General features: G+C 41.3%; 1 protein-coding gene across 2 annotated transcripts in view; it reads left to right on the top strand.

Moving 5' to 3' along the window:
* Positions 1 to 22,807, top strand: part of LOC137651218 (von Willebrand factor A domain-containing protein 5A-like) — a 339,908-nt gene that overhangs the window by 37,782 nt on the left and 279,319 nt on the right. For both annotated transcript variants that reach the window (XM_068384404.1, XM_068384406.1), the window contains exons 3-4: positions 7,861 to 7,962; positions 15,845 to 15,956. In XM_068384404.1, coding sequence (XP_068240505.1) covers positions 7,861 to 7,962; positions 15,845 to 15,956 — 214 coding nt within the window. The remainder of the gene's footprint in view (positions 1 to 7,860; positions 7,963 to 15,844; positions 15,957 to 22,807) is intronic.

Below are 22,807 nucleotides of genomic sequence, written 5' to 3'. Positions count from 1 at the left end.
GTGCAGCCAGGTACTATACTGCCGGCTGGACCGGTGCTGTCGGTTTCTAACTCAGCCGGCGGCATGACCGCTTCACTCCGGAAGAGGTTTTTACCCCAGATGTTGGAAGAAATTAGCTTCCTGGGTTCATGTTTTACTGTCGCAGCAGCAAACACGAACTCCCTACAGGCTCGCCTAGCCTTTATGAAGGCGTACAGTTCCTTTACTAAGGTGGCCATATGCCTTTTGGCCAGGATCGTGAGCATGTCTGGGGTGCTTTTGTGGCCTGCACACATCTCGATGCAGTTCTGGAGGGACAGGGGTCGGCATGCCTCTCTTTCGTCTCTTGCTCCCTACGCAAGAGAAAATTTGACAGCTTAGGGAGATTCTTGCTGAACTGCCGTCCCTCGATATCTTCATCTAGCTTTCCTACAGAGAAGGTCAGGTGGACCTCCTTCCATTCCTTCTCATCCATGGGCAGGGCTAACGACAGAGGCCTACACTCCTCTAGTATAGGGCATGGTTTGCCTGCCTCAACTGCCTTGGTAACAGACTGGAATGCCTTCCACATAAAGGGGAAGGCTCTGGAAGCAGACGCAAGAAAGGTAGGGTGTTTCTTGCTCAATCAAGAAACTTTCGAGTTGGTATAACCCGTTTTCTTCAGGCTACTCGACAAAAGAGCCTGTGCCTTGTGGCCGAAAACCATGACCTTCGGTTCCGTCTCCTCCTTTGACGCTGGCTCATGCTTCAGTCAAATGAAGCAGTCAGGGTAAGCATTGAAGCTCGGCCAGAACTGAATGTCGTCTAGGGGGACGGCTCCCATCTTCTTTGAGATGTAGAGTTTGCCATTGGTAATTAGCAGGTACTCCGCGTACCTCCAGGGATTAGTCTCGGATCAGGCTGGCAGGTCCTGAACTCTGGGTCGCTTGTAAGACCCTCGGGAGGCGGTGGTCCGTGTCACTTCATGGAGCTCTCTTGTGAGCTTTGCTTCACGTGCTTCGCTCTCTTTGCGAAGATTCTCCATTAGAGTGGTAATATGAGCCAAAATTGCCTGGTCCATGGCATCCAATGGAGGGGTAGGAGCTGAAGATGTAGATGGTTTTGGCTCTGGTGCCAGCACGGGTGAAAGGGACTTCTCCACCTCCGACGAATCAACTTCTTCTCCTCCGGGAGGTAGAGTAGACTCCTCCTCGGGATTGTCCCTAAGGAGATCCTTCTCTGTGTCCGCAGACACTTCAGACATCCTTTCCTCCTGGTGGATGTCCATGCCTTGCATCGTCTCACTGACGTCCGCCTCAATTGCAATCTGGACGCAAGGAGGTCCGGGTCATGTCTGGGGCATGACAGCTTCACTACCCGCTTTGGGAACAGCAAGCTACGCATCCTGTCGTTTGGAAGGTATGGTCCCGGAGAGTTCTTCTGGAACCCTCGTACCCATTTGCGAAGCTTTTCCTGTGCTGCGTCCCTCGACTCCGCTGACTTGGGGTTGTTGAAACCCTCAACCACCATGGCTGAGCAGATGTTGCAGTTCTGGGGGTCCCAGTACCGCAAGGTTTCAGTGGTAATGGCGCAGGCGGCATGAGTCCTACACATAGTGTGTCCACAAAAGTTCTTACTCTTGTGGTTGCAGTATATCACCTCGCACTTCATTTTTGGCTCCTTCTGTGAAGATAGGAAATATAAATGAGTATGGGGTTATTTATCACATTTAATAAACAAGTTACATGCAATAAATGTATTGGTAACTTGACCATTATAGCTTAGGATAGTAAGCTAGAAAGGAAATAGGAAAGACACATACTTGTATCTCCTGTCCAGCCAATTGCTGTGACCTCCCCCAATATTAATGTTAGAATTTCCTTATTAAGGGAAACTCAAGAGAGAAGGGTTCTAACCTCTAGAGTTAGAATTAGTGTATACTAATACTTACCCATCCATAAAAGTATGAATATTGTGGGGTAAGTTATGAACTGATGACTTTATCAGTGTATTGAAGGAATACTTCACTTCAATATAAAATTGGTCTCAACAATAGACTGTGAAAGGACACACAGGGTATTTTTGAAATATAAACTACTGTATATTATATACTATAGTTTTCTGTCTGTAGTATGTACTATACTGCAAAAATACTGGCTACTGTATAAGCATATATTGTAGTTCAGCCGGCATGTTGCTGGCTAGGCTAGTTCCTGACGGCACCGGTCCAGATTAATGTAGTTTTTAGTACAATAAATAAGGGTGTAGTTATATTACTCCTACTGCCTTCCTCCAGAATGAGGGTTCAAGTGGAAGGGGTGAATGAATCATTCAGGCTTCCATCCAGCCACAAGATCTATTGCCGGTCGCTGCCGGGTTCAGGGATGTGGATGGCAGTCCAAGGGAGGACTGAAGAACACTCAAAGACAAAAGGCTCTCCCACCGGCAGCCGGCACAACCTTTCCCGGAGCCTTGCGTCTGTAGGGGAAAGTCGGAGCGGCTATCAAGCTGCCTATGTAGGGGCCCGGCCGGCACCACGATCTACCCTGCAAGCGGGGAGATTGTAGGACGACGGCCACAGAAATGCGATGGCTGGGCTATCGCTAAAGGACAGAGGGACAGGGAAAGGGTCTTGTATGTTATGTCAGGAGAAGGATGCAGGATTGCCACCATTTCCAAACAAGGGTGAAACTTCGTTACAATATCGGCGCCATCCTAGGTGGCAGAAGAATATCTATTCTTCAGCCTACGGTCTGCCGAAACAAGTCTTGTCTTATAGACCGCAGGGGAGAAGGTGGCGGCATCATACTACCACTTCAGGTGCGAGCTAGGGAAGCTAAGCTTCCTATGCCGACAACTGTAAGCCGGCAGGGGAGTGACTACTCACCCGGCAGTCAAGCCGTCGGCATAAAGACTGAATACTCTGAGTTACTGTTATAAAACCAAGCCGGGGATACTCGCTGGCAAGGAAAGAGACAGAAAACACTAGCCTAGTCAAGCCGGAGTGTACTACTCTATGGCAAGACCAAGATAGGGTTGTCGCCTATGGCGGCACTCTGAGGGAAGGAGAGATTACCCTTAAATCTCCGAAGGAGACGATTATCGAGTTATATAAATAATTCTAGGAGATATACTATCTCCTGTTGAATTGATAAAACGATACACGAGGGTAAACGGTATACGATCAACACATTTAGGAAGAGGAAAATTGTATGCATGATCATATCTTCACTAGTATAATTTTGCCTAAATAGCTATAATTCATTAAAGCTAAATACTGGGAATGTCGTTCTGCTGACTAAATAAAGCATGCATGACGAACGGCAGCGCCCAAAATGGCGCCTCCGATGACCGGCCACGCTTCATAAAACATTAAATTATACTAATTTCATTGTGAGGCAGGAGCTAAAAGTTATACACCGTAAAGATTAAATACTCAACTTTCCAGAGGCAGAAGATGCTGGAGAATGCATGATAAATCCTCAAAAGAAACGATCTTGAATGCTAGGTGAACAGGGAGAACACCGTGCGAAATCGCTACCAAAATAGGAATGGGCGCCATCTTGGAGCCTTGTAATAGTAGGGGAGGAAGGGTAACCTTGATAACGGCTCCCCTTCAGTTTCGTCACTCTTCCCCCTCGAAGCGAAAACGCTATTCGCGGTGAAGATTCCCATGTATGGTATCAAGATATACGTCCCCTGATATTATGCGATATTCTTAAGAAAAATTTTAAGGATACTTGTGCCAGGAGTTAGAATTCTGGAGACCTATGGTCAATTCTCTGGGAGTATCACTGTAGCCAAATATCCCTTAGAAAGCTGTCTATAGGAAGCTTCCATCAGGACGACATGGCTTGAGCCCAAAAAGGTATTTACTGTAGTGGCATGCAGTAATAATGGGAAGAGCTGCCCATTTGTCTGTCACAGAATATATTTGTCATTGCAACAAAGAATGGAATTCTACATCATGAACTTTGATTTATTCTATATTGCTCCCTTTTTCTGAGGATAAACAAAAGTCTCATACATATGTTATCGGATTCTTCTATATCAAAGCCTTCAGTAACTGGAATATTGATTGCCAAACGCAGTTAGAATCCAAGGGGAAGATTTTCTGGCTTTTATCATGTCAAATTTTCAAGGGACGAGGTTCCGTCGATTTTATCTCTGTACAAGTAGACACTAAGTGGCCTGGTGCTGTAACATCAGGGTACTGCAGTGCTACTTAGGGAGAATTTGACTCTGCATGCGTGAGTCGAAGCTTTCTAATTAGTCCGAGCTTTCTTGCGAGTGTAACTTTGGTCACTGCATACTTATGGCATCTCAAGTAAAAACTCACAAGTCTAGCCCTGCCTGTAGCCCTCCAATTTACCTGTCGGCATACTTCGAGCTGAAGATGGGTCTGAAGGTGTCTGACCTGACTATCTATGGTTTTGCAGTTTATTGGTATTAACCACAGACCCTTGAACTCCTTTTCCTTGGGTCTTGCTCAGTAGATGTGTATCATTCACAGCTCCCTCACGGGACTTGATATGTATGACATCCATGGTAATAATATAATACTACTGGTTTGTTTACCTCTTTTTCTTTTTTTGTTCTCCTCTGTAGGGGATACAACAGCTGCAATCTTTCCACACTGGTCAGAGTTATACAATGGATCACCTTTCTTTCAGACTATGTGTGGCAAGAAGCAATTCCTCCATCCTCCTGGCAAGGGAGAGAATGGGTCGATGTCTTACCAAAGATTTCTGTTTGTGCCTAGTTTCACTCTGCTGATGCCATCTACCTTTTAGAGAGATAAGATTTCTCTGTCCTAGTACTGGTCTCTTTTTGAGCCAGTTCTGGCAATGGCCCTAACATCTACATCCCAATGATTAGCTGTTGGGAGGTTGTTGGAGCCTCTTCCTCTCTCCCATACAGGATCAGGAAAGATAACATGGCAAGTGAAGAAAAGAATCCACCAGTTTGCTTATTAGGGACATCCACCCATCAATGAGTGATTCGCCCTGTTTTTAAGAAATGAAAGGTTTATGCAGTGTAGGCATAGGGTCAAATAAGAAATCTTAAAAGTAATTTGGTTTCTCATAGATTTACAAACCTGAGCTTTAAATAAAATTTCCCATCTCAATCACATCTCTCAGCCATTGGCCTGATGACAAGTGGCGATTCTGTGATAGGAGGGCGGGCTGTGCTTCCCTCTAGTACCACCTGTAATTAAGCAACAATAGTCGTCATAATCTATCCAGGTGAAATAAGCCACGCCCACCTTGTGATGTCATGGTATGCTTCCACCACTGCCAAGAGTTCCCGCTCAGCGCAAGCACAACTTACTGTTTTATTGTTGTTCTACAAAACTTTCAATAGATTTGGGCTTTTACCTTCTTTCTTCACTCTTTTAATTATAATTCCTACAATTATCTGTCACAGAAACATAACACTGGTATCTATAACTAAAGTTAAAACTATTGAAAATACGCAATTGTTTTCAGAATGCAGTTTGGCGGAAACAAAACCAACATCAATGATAAAGAACACACACACACACACAACTTGGGCATTTTATTAAAATCCAAATCATCCTATGTGTGGGTATCTAAACAATGAGAATAATGACAAAAAAAGTCCATCAGTGGGAGAGAAAGCACAATAGCAGTGAGTTCCATGGGAGTAGAAGATCATGGGAAGGAAAGCAAAGAATAGTAAATCATAGAGATAGAAATAAGGCCATAAGATATCCCTAAGTAAATGCTTAAGCAATAGGAATAGTGATAGAATAAATTATTAGTTAAGTAAAAGAGGAATAAAAGGTGGAGAGAAAAGTGAAAGAAAGAAAAAAGAACAAATCAGTTGGATTTGAATGAGAGAGAGGTGTTGGGTGCAGTGGTGGGTGGGTGGTTCGGAGTACTCTGATGGGAGGGTGAAACGTGATGGCAGGTGTTACGAGAGTTATGATTTAGGAGACACGAGAACATGTTCATGAAAGGATTTGGTAAGGAAAATTACTGTACAATGAAAAGAGGAAAAGACAATGAAAGGAATCAGGGAAAACATGAAAGGGGAAAAAAATGTATAAATAGCAATCAATGAAGTGAATGATGAATTATGGGAATGGAGGGAGCAAAACGCGAAGAATAGAAAATGGTCAAAGCATTGTGAAACAGAAGCAGTGGATTACTGAAAATCATAATAGAGTAAAATAGAATAAATGATATTAGTTATAAAAAGAATAATACAAATGTGTAAACAAGAGAGTATTTAAGAGAATATACAGAGAATTGTTGATAAATGAAGGGAACAAGAGAAGTAATAAAGACAAGAAAATCTCGGTAACAGATGGTAGGAGGGTTAGGGGAGAGCCTCTGCTACGTATCTGACTGCAACAAGAGCTGCAAAGAGACTGAGAAACAGCTGATGAGTGGTAAGGAGGAGAACATTTATTTTGCTTCCGTTAGGCTGTGGCACCCTAGCAGTACCAGCTGAACTCGGTTGAGTCCCTGGTTAGGCTGGAGGAACGTAGAGAGTAGAGGTCCCCTTTTTTGTTTTGTTTCATTCGTTGATGTCGGCTACCCCCCAAAATTGGGGGAAGTGCCTTTGGTATATGTATGTATGTAGGCTGTAATCCAAAAATTATTGTATTTTCAATAGTTTTAACTTTAGTTATAGATTCTATTGTTAAGTGTCTGTGACAGATACAGTAATTGTAGAATTTATAATTAAGAGAGTGAAGAAAGAAGATAAAAGCTAAAATTTACTGGAATTTTTGTTGAACAACATAAGGTGTGCTTGCACTGAGTAGGAACTCGTGTGAATGGTGGAAGCATGTCATGACATCATGAGGTGGGGATAGCCTATTCTGCCTGGCAACCTTGTCAAAACTATACAGTACCTGGTTGATCCCTTCAATACAAGATTTTATCACCACCGTATGTACATGCAAACTTATTTAAAGGCCGCTCATGAATGGCAGAGGCAAGGGAAAGTGACATTGCCCTACCTAGCAGGACATTGCCATAGATACTGATCATATATACATATGATCTGTACCCAAGATCCCTCTCCACCCTTCATGCACCTGGTACTGTATTTATTTCGAGATTGCATCTCCCCTTCAGGGAAGAAAGATTCCTTCAACGACTAAGTAGCAAGTACCTGTCAAGTACTGGCCAGGCCTTATCAACCTACTCATTTCTGTGATAGGAGCTTGCTGGATTCATCTTTGCACCTATTTAAGACCAATGAGTATGGCATATCCAGGGAAGAAAAAGAATCAACCACTTTGGTTTGGCGGGAGACATTCTACCCACCGACAAGTGAGCCTCCCTATTTTAAGGTATATAAGGTTTATATACAATCTGTAGGGAGAAATAACAAATTTTGATAGCTATACAGATCTGAGTTCTTTAATGTCTATCTTTTCACCTCAACCACCCCTCGGTCCTGAGCCAAAGGTCAAAAGTGAAGTGTCTTTGAGAGGCTGGTGGATAGAGCTACTCGCCCGCTCCCACCACCTGTCTTTATTTACCTCATTAATTATTTCAACGGCTGTACCCATTCTGCTAAAGACATTTCCATGTTTTAAAGGATTCAGTTTTGTATGGTTAGGAAAAAATACAAATTACTTTTAAAATTTGTTGTTTCATGTTTGAACCCTGTTATAGGAAAATACTGTGTGATGTAATACTATATTGATAATGATGATGATGGTAATTCTTGATACAGTGCTAGTGAATCAAATTGATATTGAACTACAGTTTTGGAATGCTTTAGGTGAGATGAACATTTGAGTTAGGTATTTGACAAATAAAATCATACTGAACGATGGGATATAGCAAATATTAAGTCTGTGAGATAGAAATAAAGATATAAAATTGAAAAGCTGATTAGAGTCTTTTCTTCCTACAGGTTCAATACAGCATGCCAGTTGATGAAGGTGCTGCAGTTTACAAGTTTGAAGCTGTTGTTGATGGTCGGAAGATCACAGCACAGTGTTTTGAAAAAAAAAGGGTAAGAGTTTTCATCAGTTTTATGGTAGATTTGTTAAATCACCAATACAAACCTGCTCTTTATTAGGGTATATACTGTCAGCAAAGCTGGAAGACTAGCCATAAGACTTTTGGTGAGGTATATTTCCTCACTGCTAGTGGTGGGGGGTTAGGGGGTAGTACCGGCTACTCTGCTCACACACATGCACACACCAGTGTTCTATCGTTACTTTTGCTTTTGGCTCGCAGGAGATAAGACCCCCCATTACTAACTGGCCTTATGACTTTTCTCGTTCGGTAGTCGTCCTGCATGCAGTCTCTCTACTTGTAGGACTCTCCTGGTATTGAGTGCTGGGAGTAACCATCTTCCCAGAGGAGGAGATTGGTAGGCGGTGTAGAGGAGGTCTAAGGTATTCTTTTCCTTCAGGATTTTCCTTGAAGGTGAAGAAACCTCGACTTTTCTTCCCTATTGATAATCCTTCCTTTCAGACTCTGCTCGCTCGTTCTCTGGAGGACGGTCTAGTAGGAGTGATTTCCGCCCCAAAGGTAATACACCGGTAGAGTGCTCTATCCCGGACAACCTGTTGGTGCGGACATCGTCGCTTTCCTTCGGAAGCGATGGCGTCTATCACTGGGGAAGTCTATTCTGTTGCCGCTTGTGACAACTCCGGCCTTCCTTGGGGCAACTCCTGCTACTGATGACGGCGCACTCCCTCATTCTGAGTTAGCTCAGCCGGTGGAGGTAGTGCAAAGTCCGATGCATCTTCCTGCTCTTCTCAGGGGGACACCTTTCTTGCTTGCGGGTTAGGTCTTCTCCTGAGTAGTCACTCAGGGGATTTTTGATTCACCTAAGCCCTTCTCTAGCCCCTCGGAGTGTGGTTCGCCGGAACGAGACGACGAGGTAACTCTAGGCTGGGTGCAGCTGTAATACCTCGATGGCGAGTTCGATGTATTCAGCAATCTTTGACCTTCACTTGTCTGGCCAGCTTGAATCGTCCAGCCGACATCTCGCCCAACCAGTTCGACTTTTCCTACCAGTATGACTCACTCAGTTCCTGTTGCGGGATTGCACAGGATCTCTCGCTAAACTCCCGTGGGAGTTCTAACGAGTGAAGCAACTTTGATAATGATGTGTGAACAGAGGATTCCAGGAGTACTTGCCAATGATCTCGCCTACTGGAGAGACATCCGTCCCTCCATACCGTGAGGGTACAAAACGAAGCTCGTTAGCTGCTGCAGAACCGGTTGCTGTTGCTGGCTTCCATCGACGAGTCTCGTAGGCTTTATCAATTAAGACTGGAGATCCACCTCCAGTTGCTGGACAACTGCGCCTTCAGAGAGAAAGTTATCCTCCACTAGGTGATGAGCAACTTTCCCTTCTGAGGAAGAGTGACCTTCCACCAACCACTTCCTTCCTGCAGAAGAGACTGCCTTCTCTCTGTACATTCTTTTTCTATTAACATGCTTTTTTCCCCATTTTGTATTGGGTAAGCACAGTTGCCTTCTTTTTGATGGACTCTTCTACGGCTTCTGCTGCAACGTTTTGAGAGGCCAGATTCCTGTGTCTCGGGTTTCTGCCTCTCACGAGGAAGAACCTGCTGTTCTGCCTACTCTCCAGCTCTTAGGGAGTTCAGCGCAGCCTTATTCGTCTCTGCGAGGGAATGCCTCCTCCTGTAGGACCACATAGGGCTACTTGCCAATTTCCTGCGGGAGGCATAATGAGTATGAGTGCTTTGGCCATGTCGCTTTGGCGCTTGGAATCAATTTGCACAGTGTTGTGCTCCCATTCACCGAGCACTAGCGAGGTGGGTGAGCAAGCTCCTCCACCTGACGAAGGTCTGCGCACAATCTCGGTCACTCGCCAACCTCACAGCGAGTTTGCAAACACCTACTCGCCCACGTATCATGCTTCAGCATTGCATTTACCACAGGTGAGCACTACCTTGGTAGTGCACACTCATTAGCCATACGATATAGTTTGGTAGCGAGACGGTAAGCTCAGGTGCTCGCAGCAATACCTGAGCACACTTATGCAGGTTCTCGCCACCTTACCTGCACACATGTATGTGGGTACTCGCCTGGCTAACATTCGCAACGCCAGCACTCACCTCCCAATATTGTGGTACAGGTAGTTGTCGACTTTTGACCTATGTGACTTATGACTGTTCAACTTTATGACCACTTTATCACTGTAATGAGGTCACGAGTCTGTCGGAAGCAGTACAGTAATAGGACACTATTTCCTTAGAAATAATGTAGTTTCTTGCATAAGAATGAATTAAATCATCTTGGTAAGTTAGTATTTTTGTTTATTGATAATATACAGTATCCATTTTCAGTAATTATTATATCAAGAAAGGTTTTGATATCTGTCGAGTTCATACTGTATCGTATGTCTGGTGACGTTATATTTCTGGTGAAGCCATGGAAAACGATTTCCTTTCAATATGCTATTAATTAATGTTAGTATTCCCATCATTGAAATATCAAGTAATGATACAAAGTATTTCATGGGTCTGTATCGGTTGTTATTACTACGTACAGTATTGTAAATTTGACCATAACTAGGGCAGAATATCATATTTTACGCAAGTTTCTTTTCTATTTTTTTCATCTCTGATAGCAAATCAATATTTATCTAATGAAAGTACACTAATAAAACAAATATTTTCTTTAATATAATTTCTTTTACATTTTAAAAATGAAATACTCTTCCTGGATAAGTTAGTATTTTTTCTTGCAAGAAAATCAAAATGGTTTTACATATTTTGCAAGCCATTCTTTGTTGAGTTCATATTACAGCGCACACATCCGGTGATGTCATATTCCAGGCAGAAGGCAAGTGGTGAATTGAGTGATTTCCTGTCGATTTGTTACCGAGTAATCTCCTTATTCCCATCATCAAAACATCGAGTAACGATACCAAGTATTACAGTGGTCTGTATCTTTGTTATGAGTGGCTTACGGTACTTTTTACCGTAAATTCAACGGGGCTGGCCGGCTAATCCCATTTTTTAATGACAGGACTTTGATATTCATACCACTTAATAAGGTGACTTAGATATCTCCAAACTTCATAGGATTTTTGTCTCTGACCTTCGGTTTTGAGATACCATTTATCCTGAAAATGAGTGTTTTTCAAATTGTATCTCCTCCTTTGATAATTATTACTAAGATCTGGGATTTCTACCCTATATAGACCTGATATAGACCTCCAATAATATGAAGAGTTTTTTTCTAAAAGTAATTTTTTTGCTAGATAAGAATATTTTCATTATAGTATAAAAATACACCCTAAAATCAGGAAAAAATACGAAACAAAAATAGGAAAAAACGGCTTCAATTCTTTGGTTTGTAATGTATTTCTAAGTTCTATTCCAAATTTCAATGCTATATCTTTAAAACTAAAGGAGAAGATTGAATTAGAAGTTCAATAAGTGTAGTTTTGAGATATTGGCGTTCGAAATTTTTCTTTGTATTTTTAAAAAGACAATATTAATAAATCATGATTATTATGAAAATTATGTTCTTTTTTGGGTATAATAAAAGAAAACAAAGTTATTTATCATAATTTAATTATAAATGAAGATCCTCTTGCTCAATATCTTGCTTTTAATTGCTCTTGTGAGGCAAGGCAGCCACTCCTCTATCCACAATACACTCTCTCTCTCTCTCTCTCTCTCTCTCTGCACTACCTGTATTACCCTCTTCTTAACTCTTAATAGAGCAAATTTTCTTCTTCCTTATGTTAGCAAGATGTTGAAATTGTTCCTCCTCTTTGAAATGATAAAATTCTTGCCGAAAACGAGAAAAACAAGAAAAACAAAAGTAAAAATGAGTGAATGTCATAGGGCAAACTCAGACATGTACTCTATGAGGTTTGTGGTAGGACTGAAGGGCAAAGGGTGTAATTTACCATGTTATTCATCGTCTGTGACTCGTGGAAGCTATACAGATGTCATTGTTCACAATTTCTTTTGCATTAAAATGTAATAATTATCTAAATTTACGATAAGAGAAGAAATACTGCATTTTCTTGTAAGGAACAATGTTTATGGTTTATTGAGTTACTTTTACTAATTACCCTGTAACTCTGAAAGTAAGAGGAATTTTGTTAAAATATTTCGTATACGCATTCTCCTTTGCCATACAAAGCTCAGTGAATTTTTTCAAGGTTTTGTGTTTTTCTTCTTATACCCCCTTAGGTATGGCCATTCTGGCTGGGCCCCTTAAGAAAAGAAGTACTGTATGGCTGGTGACATATTTATGGCGGAAGGCAAGCCCGAAAATCAAGGGATTTGCTTTCAATACTTTACTGAGTAATATTAGCTTTCCCATTATCGAAACATTGCATAACGACACCATGTATATCTAATAATGTCTAAAGAGAAATCCCATACAGAGAAAGAGAGAGAGATCTGTATGAAACCTATGATATCCTATAACATATTGGTGCTGATGAATTATTGTTATTCGCATGTGCGAATTCTCCCGATACGGTAGCAGGACCTTGAGATCAGCTGATCACAACCAAAGGTAAACAAAAAAGTCGGTAATTGTTGATTGTTAAAATGCTTCCGAAATTGGAAAATAAAATATAAGAATTATTTAATAAACATATGATATCCTATGAACCAAGAAAATTAAATAATGATATACAGCAATAAAATGTTAAGAAAATATGACTTGAAGGATTACAGTATCATGACACTACATAATAAATCTATGGAAACTTCACTTTTTAAGTTCTACATATGTCCAGATCATATTGCAACGCATCTCTCGGTCCCTATCTCGGACGTAAGTCAACGACTATGTGTACAGCGATTGCACTTGGTGGAGATCGCCACTTTGATGACACATCCCATTGTTTCTGTTTACCCTGCTTTGGTAGTTGGCGATAGTACACTCGCTCACATTCCGCAAGCACGTTCCTTTGCCTTACCAGAGAAGCAAACATCCTAGGCGAACACGACAGTCCAGCTGGTGGTCTTCGCCCTTTCCTTGTAACACCACTAAAGGAAGAGAAGCACTCGTGCAGGGCTCCATTGTGCACCCCTTCCTTTACGAAGAATGCACCCTTGTTCGCAGAACTTGACAAGGTAGTTCAGCTGTCGTTCTGAGGACCAACCCACGAACTCCATAAGGTACTCCACACATTCCTTTGGAAGTATCAGAGTCCTGTGGGAGAAATAGTCCTCCTTCTGACCCCAAGCGCAGTAAGACTACTGCAAGGCAGGCACATCCTCCAGTGACCCATCACCTGCCTTCCCCTGAGCAGTCTTCCAGGTATCAATAATACCTGGTCTTTAAGGCCTCCAACACCTCCTGTGACCCTGAGTTGGAATGACTTTGTATTATTCCACTCAAGTCCCAGAAGAGGAAACAGGAACACTGACTGTCAACACTCCCCTCAGGGGACTCTCCCCATCCGAGGACTAGTAGGGGCTCAAGATCTCCAAGGGAGGTCTCATTTACTGAGACTATCATCTCTCCGATAGAATTGGATCAACTCGAGCCTTCCATTCCACCTACGAAAGTATCAGTTCTTCCTCCCATGACTCCAAAGGACATGCAGCTCAGGGTGCTTTGAGGAATTAGGCGTCCTCATTCCTCGCGACCTTTACCACCCGGCCGTAAAAAAGAAAGAACACCCAGATTCTCGGAAAGACGCTTCCGATCCCAGATCGGCCTCTTTGAGACCGGAGGAATGTGGCCTACCTCCTAGGTCTCAGGTCTCTGCTAGATGTACGGTTGATGACTTTAACCCACTCTGGGCTCATATGGATGTGAGCTCTAGGAGAGAAGATCCCTCTGATGATGGTTTGGAACAATCAGACGGAATTCTACCTATGTCTGTCAGTCCAAAGGTCTCACTCTTGGAACAGACTCAGACCACTTCTTATTATCCCATATTAAAAGGATCAGTTCCCTTGAAGACCCAGATAAAGTACTAACAGAAGGAAAGGATACTGTCCTTGACCTCTTCTATGACCCACCAGGCCCACTTAGACTAAGGCAGGTTAAGGGTGCCAAGAAGAGGGCCTATGTCCAAGAGGCAGTAGATTCACAGTCCTTCAGGGTGGTGAACTTGTCTCACTTGTTTCCTACGTCGTATGTACGGCAGAGGAAGTATTGCGAGACCGTAGACAACGATCCTTAACCCCTTCCACTGGATCCAGCAATTTTGGCCTTAACTTAGAATACATACCTTGATAGGTTAGGATTTCTGTCGGTCGCTTTCACTGCAGTGGACGCTGCAAACATGGTTGCACTTCTGGTTGGGATCAGTGAGATATCTCTTTAAGAATAAAAAGTTCTCCACTGGCTAGAAGAGAGAAGCGATGTCTGCCTTCCTTCTTTCAGGCGCCAGGACAGTGGAGTTCCTAATCCACAAAATTCTCAACAAGTGGGTTAACTAGGTTTTAAGAAGGTGGGATGTTGTTGGCTGAAGATTTCAGAAACACGTACCAAAGAGGGAAATTCTTAACCTTCGCAATGCCTCGATGGACGTTCCCTCCCTCTATAACATGGAGAACATTGAGGGTCAAGATGTAGAAGCGGAAGGCAGGGCCAGTTGCCTAAGGGGCATTCCTCTTACCAGTCCACTGGTAGAAGGATGACTTCGTAGCAGGTGACAGAGGTAGATGTTCCATGGAGCCGAACCTTGGTCGATATCCGTCCTCCAAGCAGGATACCACGTCCCATTCATACACTCACTCTCTCCTCTAGCCTGTCATCCAGTGATGTCGAATTCCAACACGAAGTATATGCAACGGAACGGGCCCTTCAGGCTGAAGTCCAGACTATGGTAGAGAAGGACGCTTTCCAAGAGGTTCTACAGGTGCTCACGCTTTTACAGTCGACTCTTTCTTGTAGGAAAGATATCTGGAGACTGGAGATCTGTCATTGATCTCTCAGCCTTGAATGAATTTTCCAGCAAACTCTGTTCAAGATAAAGATGGCCATCATACCAAACGACTTAATGTTAACACTTGATTTGAAAGACATGTAATTCCAGATCCCTATCCATACATCATCAAGGAAGCACCTAAGATCCATCCTGAACATCAATATATACCAATTATTCAAGGTCCTGTGTTTTGGCCTGTCCAAAAGGACTTCAGTGACTAGCCTCTTCATTTTTTCATTCAACCCTCTCTTGGGGTTTCAGCATCCGAGGAACTGCAAGCTGACCTCCTTTGTTTGCAGGTGGGTACCATAGTCCTCTCAGTAACCTGATATATGTATATATATTTGTTGTTCCTATTAGGTGTTGAAGCAAATGACAAATTTGGAAATATGTATTTTTCCTAACTATACAAATCTTGAGCTCTTTATACATATCTGTTCTGCCATTACCTAATCCCCTTACAAGTCCTGCCTGTAATTAAAAAGTGACGTCTTTTCACTGGTACGTGTGTGAAGGAGAGGCTCGTCTACCCCGCTAATAAGCCAGGGGTGGTTATACCTTGCTAAAAGTCTTTTAGCTAGTTTCAGCTTTCACTGAAATAATATCCACCGTAAAGAGCTCAAGGCTTGTATAGTTAGGAAAAATATAAATTATTTCCAAATTTGTCATGTTTTTTATGATGAAATGTACACATGTAACTTGAGCTAATGTATTTGTTTTCATAACCTTTGCCTTGGCTAGAATCTTTAATATGAAATATTGTGATTGTTCCATTCTGAGCTATCAATGTTGAATTTACTTATGACCTGCAATATTGTTTGTTGATTTAAAAAAAATTGGAGAGACTTCTTGAGATTAACAATAACGTATTTGCTTGGCCTGCCAATAAAAAGAAAATACATTTTCATTGGTAATGGTTTTTGAATTCAAAATAACATGGAATCAAATTTGGATATGAACTTCTCAAACTTCATGTATTTTTCTCCTATAGGCTGAACAAATATACAAGGATGCAGTTTCGTCTGGCCATACTGCATTTCTAGGCAGGGAAGATAATCTAACTGCAGACATATTTCACTTGGCTTTAGGAAACCTTCTTGGGGGTGAGCTTTTTTCTGTTGTTTTTTAACTTTAGCACATGTTTGCACATTTTAAAACGTAGATACAATTTTGTTGCATAACTCATAGTGTCTATTTTGTAAATTAATAATTAATTATCCATTGTTCAAATTGGGCCATAAAGACATGTCCAATTATAAGATTAACTCTCCATTTGAAATGTCTAATATTTTCACTAGATTCTCGTTTGGGTAAGGTAAGCCAGCAAATAATGTACAAGCATGACTTGAAGTAATATTTGTACTAGTTTCATATCGGAAGTACCCATTACATATAATTGTACAGTACTTTTAATTGGCTACTCCATTACTTTTGATCAGGCCTATTACAGTTTATTCATCCTTCAGTAGATGAATTAGTTCAGAGCTGTGTTTGATAGTAATCTTATTTTGCATTAGATATACTTCTACATTAGACTTTCCATTACACTTTAATTTTTTTTTTCAACATTTTACTCAAGAGAGTTATGGAAGACAATTTTTTTGCAAATTTTTGGTGAACCCTCTTTAAGATATAATGAGGAATTAAATTCTTATACTTGGACTGTGTAATGTACATTAATCTACACTGTGTACAGTTTATTGATTTTTCAGGTATTACTAACTGAAGTAACTAAACTATATACAAATTTTTTCTCACCAACTGTAAGAGGCTGTGGCGGGATGTTGCAAAACAACCCCCACACCCTGAATCACACTTACTGGCAATGGTCTCCACAAAACAAACTTTCCCCTTACGTTATCAGCAGCGGGACTCTTGGACAAAAGGACAAAAATCAAAACAGAACATATCCTTAAAACTATATTTCCTTACAAACTAAAACGCAAAAAATTCTGCATTCAAAATAAGCTTAACATAGAAACCACCCACAACCAAAATAATAACACGTAAAACAAATCATTAAATTCATAAATATACCAAAAAAAAAACGTAACACCATTCATATAAAACCCTAACCTACTTAAAATTACCCGCACCCCAATACCAATATTTGTTTATGTGTGGACCTCTTTGTCCACACAAGGGCCAACAGTCCTTCCAGGCCAGTGCCACAACTCTCTGGCAGACGCAACACTGGCACAATCTGCTATAACTGCCTCACTTAATTGGGAAGTCTATATCGTCATCATCATCATCATCATCATCATCAATAACAGCAATCGAAATCGTAATTGTAATAAACAGGCCAGGTCGTCAACAGTTGGTCAATCCACTAGAGCATTCTAAACACAATCAAGTTCCTTAAGCAAGCCAGGTCGTCAACAGTCAATTTCACATTCAAGTGAACTCTCTCCAAAGAAGTTAGCCTCACCAAGGAGGAATCACGGCCTGCCAAAATAAAAAAAGAAAAACACTTATGAACACTCCTAACTAACTGAACTATCGCACTATAATCAAAGATAAATAATAAACTGTTACTATCATTCACAATCATGACAAGCAAATATAAACAAAACTGTACTTACTTTTGAAATAATCAAAACACTTCCAACGCTGGTAAGAAAAATATAATAACAAAATTGTAATCCAGCACTCACAAACGAACTGTCTCAAGCTGCAGTCAAATCGAAATAAGCATTCACCCAAGACATTCACCACTGCCGTAACCTAACAAAAAACATAAACAAACAATCTCATTTGTACCAACAGTCTTTCTCACCACCAACGATTGATACACTAACTACTTTCGCTCGCTAACACAATCTCTCTCTCTCTCTCTCTCTCTCTCTCTCTCTCTCTCTCTCTCTCTCTCTCTCTCTCTCTCTCTCTCTCTCTCTCTCAGGATTTGGCAAAAAACAAAAATTAAAATAAAAAAAAAAGTAAATCCTCCACAAGGCCATTCCCTATTTGTTCCTACATAGATACAAACCTTCGTTCTTTGATAGTATGATTTCAGCAAAGTTGGAAATTGTGCTGTTAAAATTTAATGTGGGTGTTTTGGTAGTAACTATATAGTAAAGGAGGAAGCCCCTCGCCCAAGCCAGTTCACTTAAAAGCCACTTTTAATTACAGCCCCTAATTAGTACGGACGTACTCTTGGTATCCCTATTAGTTTTTCCTTTTTCTTTTACAGATTGTTTGTTGATATGAGTGACTCAGAAGGGATAACCCACAAGTAGTATTCGGTCTTTCCCTGGAGTTTCCAGATTGCGGTGCTAGGCTTTTTTGAGCAAGATGAACGAGGATCTCTTCTTTTCCTTTGCAGGGGTATGACTGCTCACAGTCTTCCCTCGGTGATGAGTTTAGGAAGTGGTCATTATCACAGTGGCAAGAATTTAGTATTTAGTAGGAAGAAGACCAAGCAAGATTATTTGCCTTTCGAGTAGGCAAACTACATGGTTTTATGTATCTCGTTAGCCAATGTCAAGGTTAAGGAAAAGTCTCTCTTTCATTTGTTTGGGAATTTGTGGCTAAAACTCAAAACCCAGCTGTAATCAATCCAAGTTTCAAATCGGTCACAATTTCCTCTCTTTAAGGAAGCAACCAATAAGCTGGAGGATTTACCTAGTATTTGCCCTGGTAGGGACCCAGCCTTTCAGGCCCTGGTTGCAATATCGTTTCATTAGTTCAGGTAGACAAAAAGAAAATCTCTAAAAACCTCATCTCTATCTGGCTTCATGAAAACATGATCATAGTGTAATCCCAGACCTCAAGCAAGGCAAAAGGACCGACACAAGCATGTCAGGTGAGATATGACTTTTGGAAGAATGGTCAATAGGCCAATGACCTTCACAACTTACTATGTACAGGAGTGCACTCACGTCACTGTACATTTTCTTTAGTATGTGTGATAGCTGCTTAGGAGGTGTTGTAGCGCACCTAGCTCTAAAGGACAAGAAGCATTTTGTCTAAGAAGGCAGTTGCAACATCACTCTATGGTGAGAGTAAGAATGACTGGCATTTTTCTTCTTCCCCTCCCTTGGGGTGTAGCAGTCGAACTGTTATGTCTCTGGAATGGACTTTGATGCAGCTAAGCCACCATACTGAGTAACTTCTATTGTAAGTTAATTTAGAATTTTTAAATTCTAAGAGAATCCAGCCATTAATGTATCAAAAATATATATGGCTTATTTGAATATGAAAAACACGTCTAAATGTGCAAAATTTATCATTAATCGAATGCCAAGTAACAAACTACTAATTAGCTACGATTGTGAAGATGGATTGATTTCAATTCTAAGTATAAAACCCCTAAATTCGATAGGTATAAGTACGGAAGAATTGTCATTGACTTTTATCTTTCTTCGTGGCCAAGTGGTAGTCACAGTATACAAGCTTGCCGAACCAGGGTTCGATTCCCGGACGGTCACAAGCTCTTGTCTTTGTGTGATTTCGCCTGGGGCTCTGATCCCGAGGTCGTTAAGAGAATCCAGACATTCTTCTTCTCCTTCCCAGCTGGTTCCCATTTTTATATGGGGTCGCCGTTGCGGATGAGCCGTTTCCATCTTTTTCTATTCTGCGCTTCTGCCTCATCAATCCCCTTCTCCTGTAAGTCTCCTCTCACACAGTCCCTCCATCTCTTTCTTGGTCGCCCTCTTTTTCTTCTTCCCTGAACCTCCATCTCCATAGTATGTCTCCCAACGTGGTCCTCATCTCTCCTCATCAGGTGTCCATACCATCTCAGCCTCCCTTCCTGCACTTTCTTTGATATTTCCACCACCTTTGTCGACCCCCTTATGTAGTCATTTTTTATCCGATCCTCTCTTGTCACCCCAGACATCCACCTAAGCATTCTCATATCTGCCCCATCCATCTTCTCCCCTGTCTTCCTCATGCTTGCTGTTTCCATTCCATACAGCATTGCTTTTCTTACCACTGTCTTATGTAATTTTCCTTTTAACCTCAGTGGTATTCTTTTGTCACAATGTGGAGGATTAATTTTTGTTTTATTTTTATTTATTTTTTTATTTGCCAAATCGTGAGAGAGAGAGAGAGAGAGAGAGAGAGAGAGAGAGAGAGAGAGAGAGAGAGAGAGAGAGAGAGAGAGAGAGAGAGAGAGGGGGGGGGGTTAGTGTATCGATTATTTGTTGTGAGAAAGACTATTGGTATAAATGAGGTTGTTTGTTTACTTTTATCTCGGTTAGGAGAATGGTAAATGTTTCGGAGCGAATGCTTTTTTGATTTAACAGCAGCTTGAGGCAGTTGCGTTTGTGAGTGCTGGATTACTATTTTACTATTATTTATTACCAGCCTGGAAGTGTTCATTGGTTTTCTGAGTAAGTACAGTTTTGTTTATATTTACTTGTCGTGATTGTGAATGATAGGAACAGTTTATTATTTATCTTTGATTATAGTGCGGTAGTTTAGTTAGTTAGGAGTGTTCATAAGTGTTTTTATTTTTTTTTTATTTTGGCAGGCCGTGATTCCTCTTTTGGAGAGCTTATATTTTGAATATTGATTGACGACCTGGCTTATAATAAGGAACTGGATACTACTGTTCAGATTTAGTTAAATGTTGATGACCCAGACCGAATTAATTTTGATTGCTGTTATTGATGATGATGATGACGATGATGATTACGACCCCAATTAGGGAGGCAGCTATGGCACATTGGCCCTTGCTGTAGTGTTACCCACAGAGCTGTGGTAGTTTGCCATTAAAGACAGTTGGCACTGTGTGGACGACTGTATTGGTGTCCCTAAAATATATATATAAACATATTTGGTTGTGGTGCATTGTAGTTTTAAGTTTTGATATTTTTTCTCCAGGTTTATGTGAATGTGGTATTTTTTATTTATTTTGTATGTTAAGCTTTTTTGTGTTGTCTGTAAAATATCTTTAGTTTCAAGTAGAGTAATAATTTTGATTGCGTTTACTTTTAAGAATATAGTGTTAAGGTTATGTTTTGTTTTCATTTTCCTTCTGTCCAAGAGTCCAGTTGATAACGTAAGGGGAAAGTTTGTGCAGAGGAGACATTTGTCAGTTAGTGTGATCAAGGGTGTGGGGGTGGTTTTGCAACATCCCGCCAGAACAAAGAACTCCTGCGGCTGCTCTCCAGTTGTTCCAGCCTGCCTGTACCCGATGTTTAACTTCATCTTCCATACCTCCTCCAGCATTAACAAAGGATCCCAAATACTTAAACTTATCAACTCTCTTTATCTGTTCTCCCCTAAGATGAATACTTTCTCTATCATCCCCCTCACTGGTGGTACACATATATTCTCTATCATCCCCCTCACTGGTGGTACACATATATTCTGTCATAGATCTACTTATTCTCATTCCTCTGTCCTCCAGTACTTGCCTCCACCTTTCCAATTTCATTTCCAGATCTTCCCTGCTCTCTGCGCACAGAACAATATCATCTGCATACAATATGTTCCATGGTACTGCCTCCCTTACCTCTTCTATTAAAACGTCCATCAATATGTTAAAGATAAATGGGCTCAGAGCTGACCCTTGGTGTAATCCTACTCTCACCTCAAAACCTCTGTCTCCCCAGCACTGCTCCTCACTCTTGTAAATACACTACGGTACATCTCTTGTATCAGTCGAATGTACTTCTCTGGCACCCTCCTCTCCCTCAGACTCCTCCATACCTCTTGTCTTGGGGCTTGGTCATAAGCCTTTTCAAGGTCAATGAATACCACATGCAGGTCTCTTTGCTTTTCCCGGAATTTCTCCATTAGTTGCCTCAGACAAAATACACCATCTGTTGTTCCCCTCCCCTTCATGAATCCCATCTGCTCTTTACCTATTTCTACTTCTTCTCTTAGTCTGGCATCTATCATCCTTTCCAATTTCTTCAAAGTGTGGGACATCAATTTAATACCTCTGTAATTCCCACACTCTTGGACATCGCCTTCCCCTTTGAAGATTGGGATCAATATACTCCCACGCCACTCATTTGGTATCTTTTCCTGCTCAAAAATCTTTATCATGAGATCATACAGTATATCCAGTCCTTCATCTCCTAAGGCTTTCCATGCCTCCACAGGAATCATGTCTGGTCCAGTTGCCTTCCCATTCTTCATCCTCCTCAGTGCATTTATTACCTCTTACCTAGAGAAACTTATTACCATGCCAAAATTCACCAGTCCATCCTTTCTTAATAATCTATCATTTTCTTCATTTAACAGCTGTTCAAAATATTCTTTCCATCTCTTTACAATGTCTTCCTTTCTAAGTACTACACCATCTTGATCTTTTATTTGTTTGAGGTGTGTAATATTTTTGGTGCTCTTATTTCTAGTCTTCGATAGCTTGATAATCTTGTTTAATCCTTCCTTTGTCCCCAGCTCATTATACACATCATCATATGCCTTAGCTTTAGCTTGGGCTACTACCTTCTTCACCGCCTTGTTTTTCTCTCTGAACCTCTCTCTGTCTTCCCCTGACTGTGACTCTTCCCATCTCTTCTTTGCTTCCTCTTATCTTTTACAACTTTCTCAATTTCTTCACTCCACCACCAACTCTCCATTTCTTCCCATATGATACCAGATGTCTCTCCTAGCAGCTCCTTTCCATGCCTTCTCATTACTGCTGCATTTTGTGTCCACCATTCTTGAACATCTTCAATTCCTCTATCAATATCCTCCAAAACCCTTCCCTTAAACTCTCTCATCTTATCTCCTTCCCTCACTAGTGTGTACCATTTAATTTTCCTTATCCCTTTAGCTTTAGCTTTTCTTTCCCTTTTTAGGCCTAAGTCCATACATACCAGTCTGTGTTAGGGGGCTACATGGTCACCTGGGATAACTTTGCAGTTCTTGACCTCTACCAGCTTTATCCTTTTATACAGGAAGTAGTCTATCTGGGAGCATCTTCCCCCACTCCTATAAGTTATTAGGTGTTCCCTTTTCTTCTTAAAGAATGTGTTTACTATTGCCATGT

This window comes from Palaemon carinicauda, chromosome 12 (assembly GCF_036898095.1).
Source record: "Palaemon carinicauda isolate YSFRI2023 chromosome 12, ASM3689809v2, whole genome shotgun sequence".
In the NCBI taxonomy this organism is placed as follows: domain Eukaryota; kingdom Metazoa; phylum Arthropoda; class Malacostraca; order Decapoda; family Palaemonidae; genus Palaemon; species Palaemon carinicauda.
Note: the sequence above shows the minus strand (reverse complement) of the source record. Positions and strands in the feature narration are given on the sequence as shown.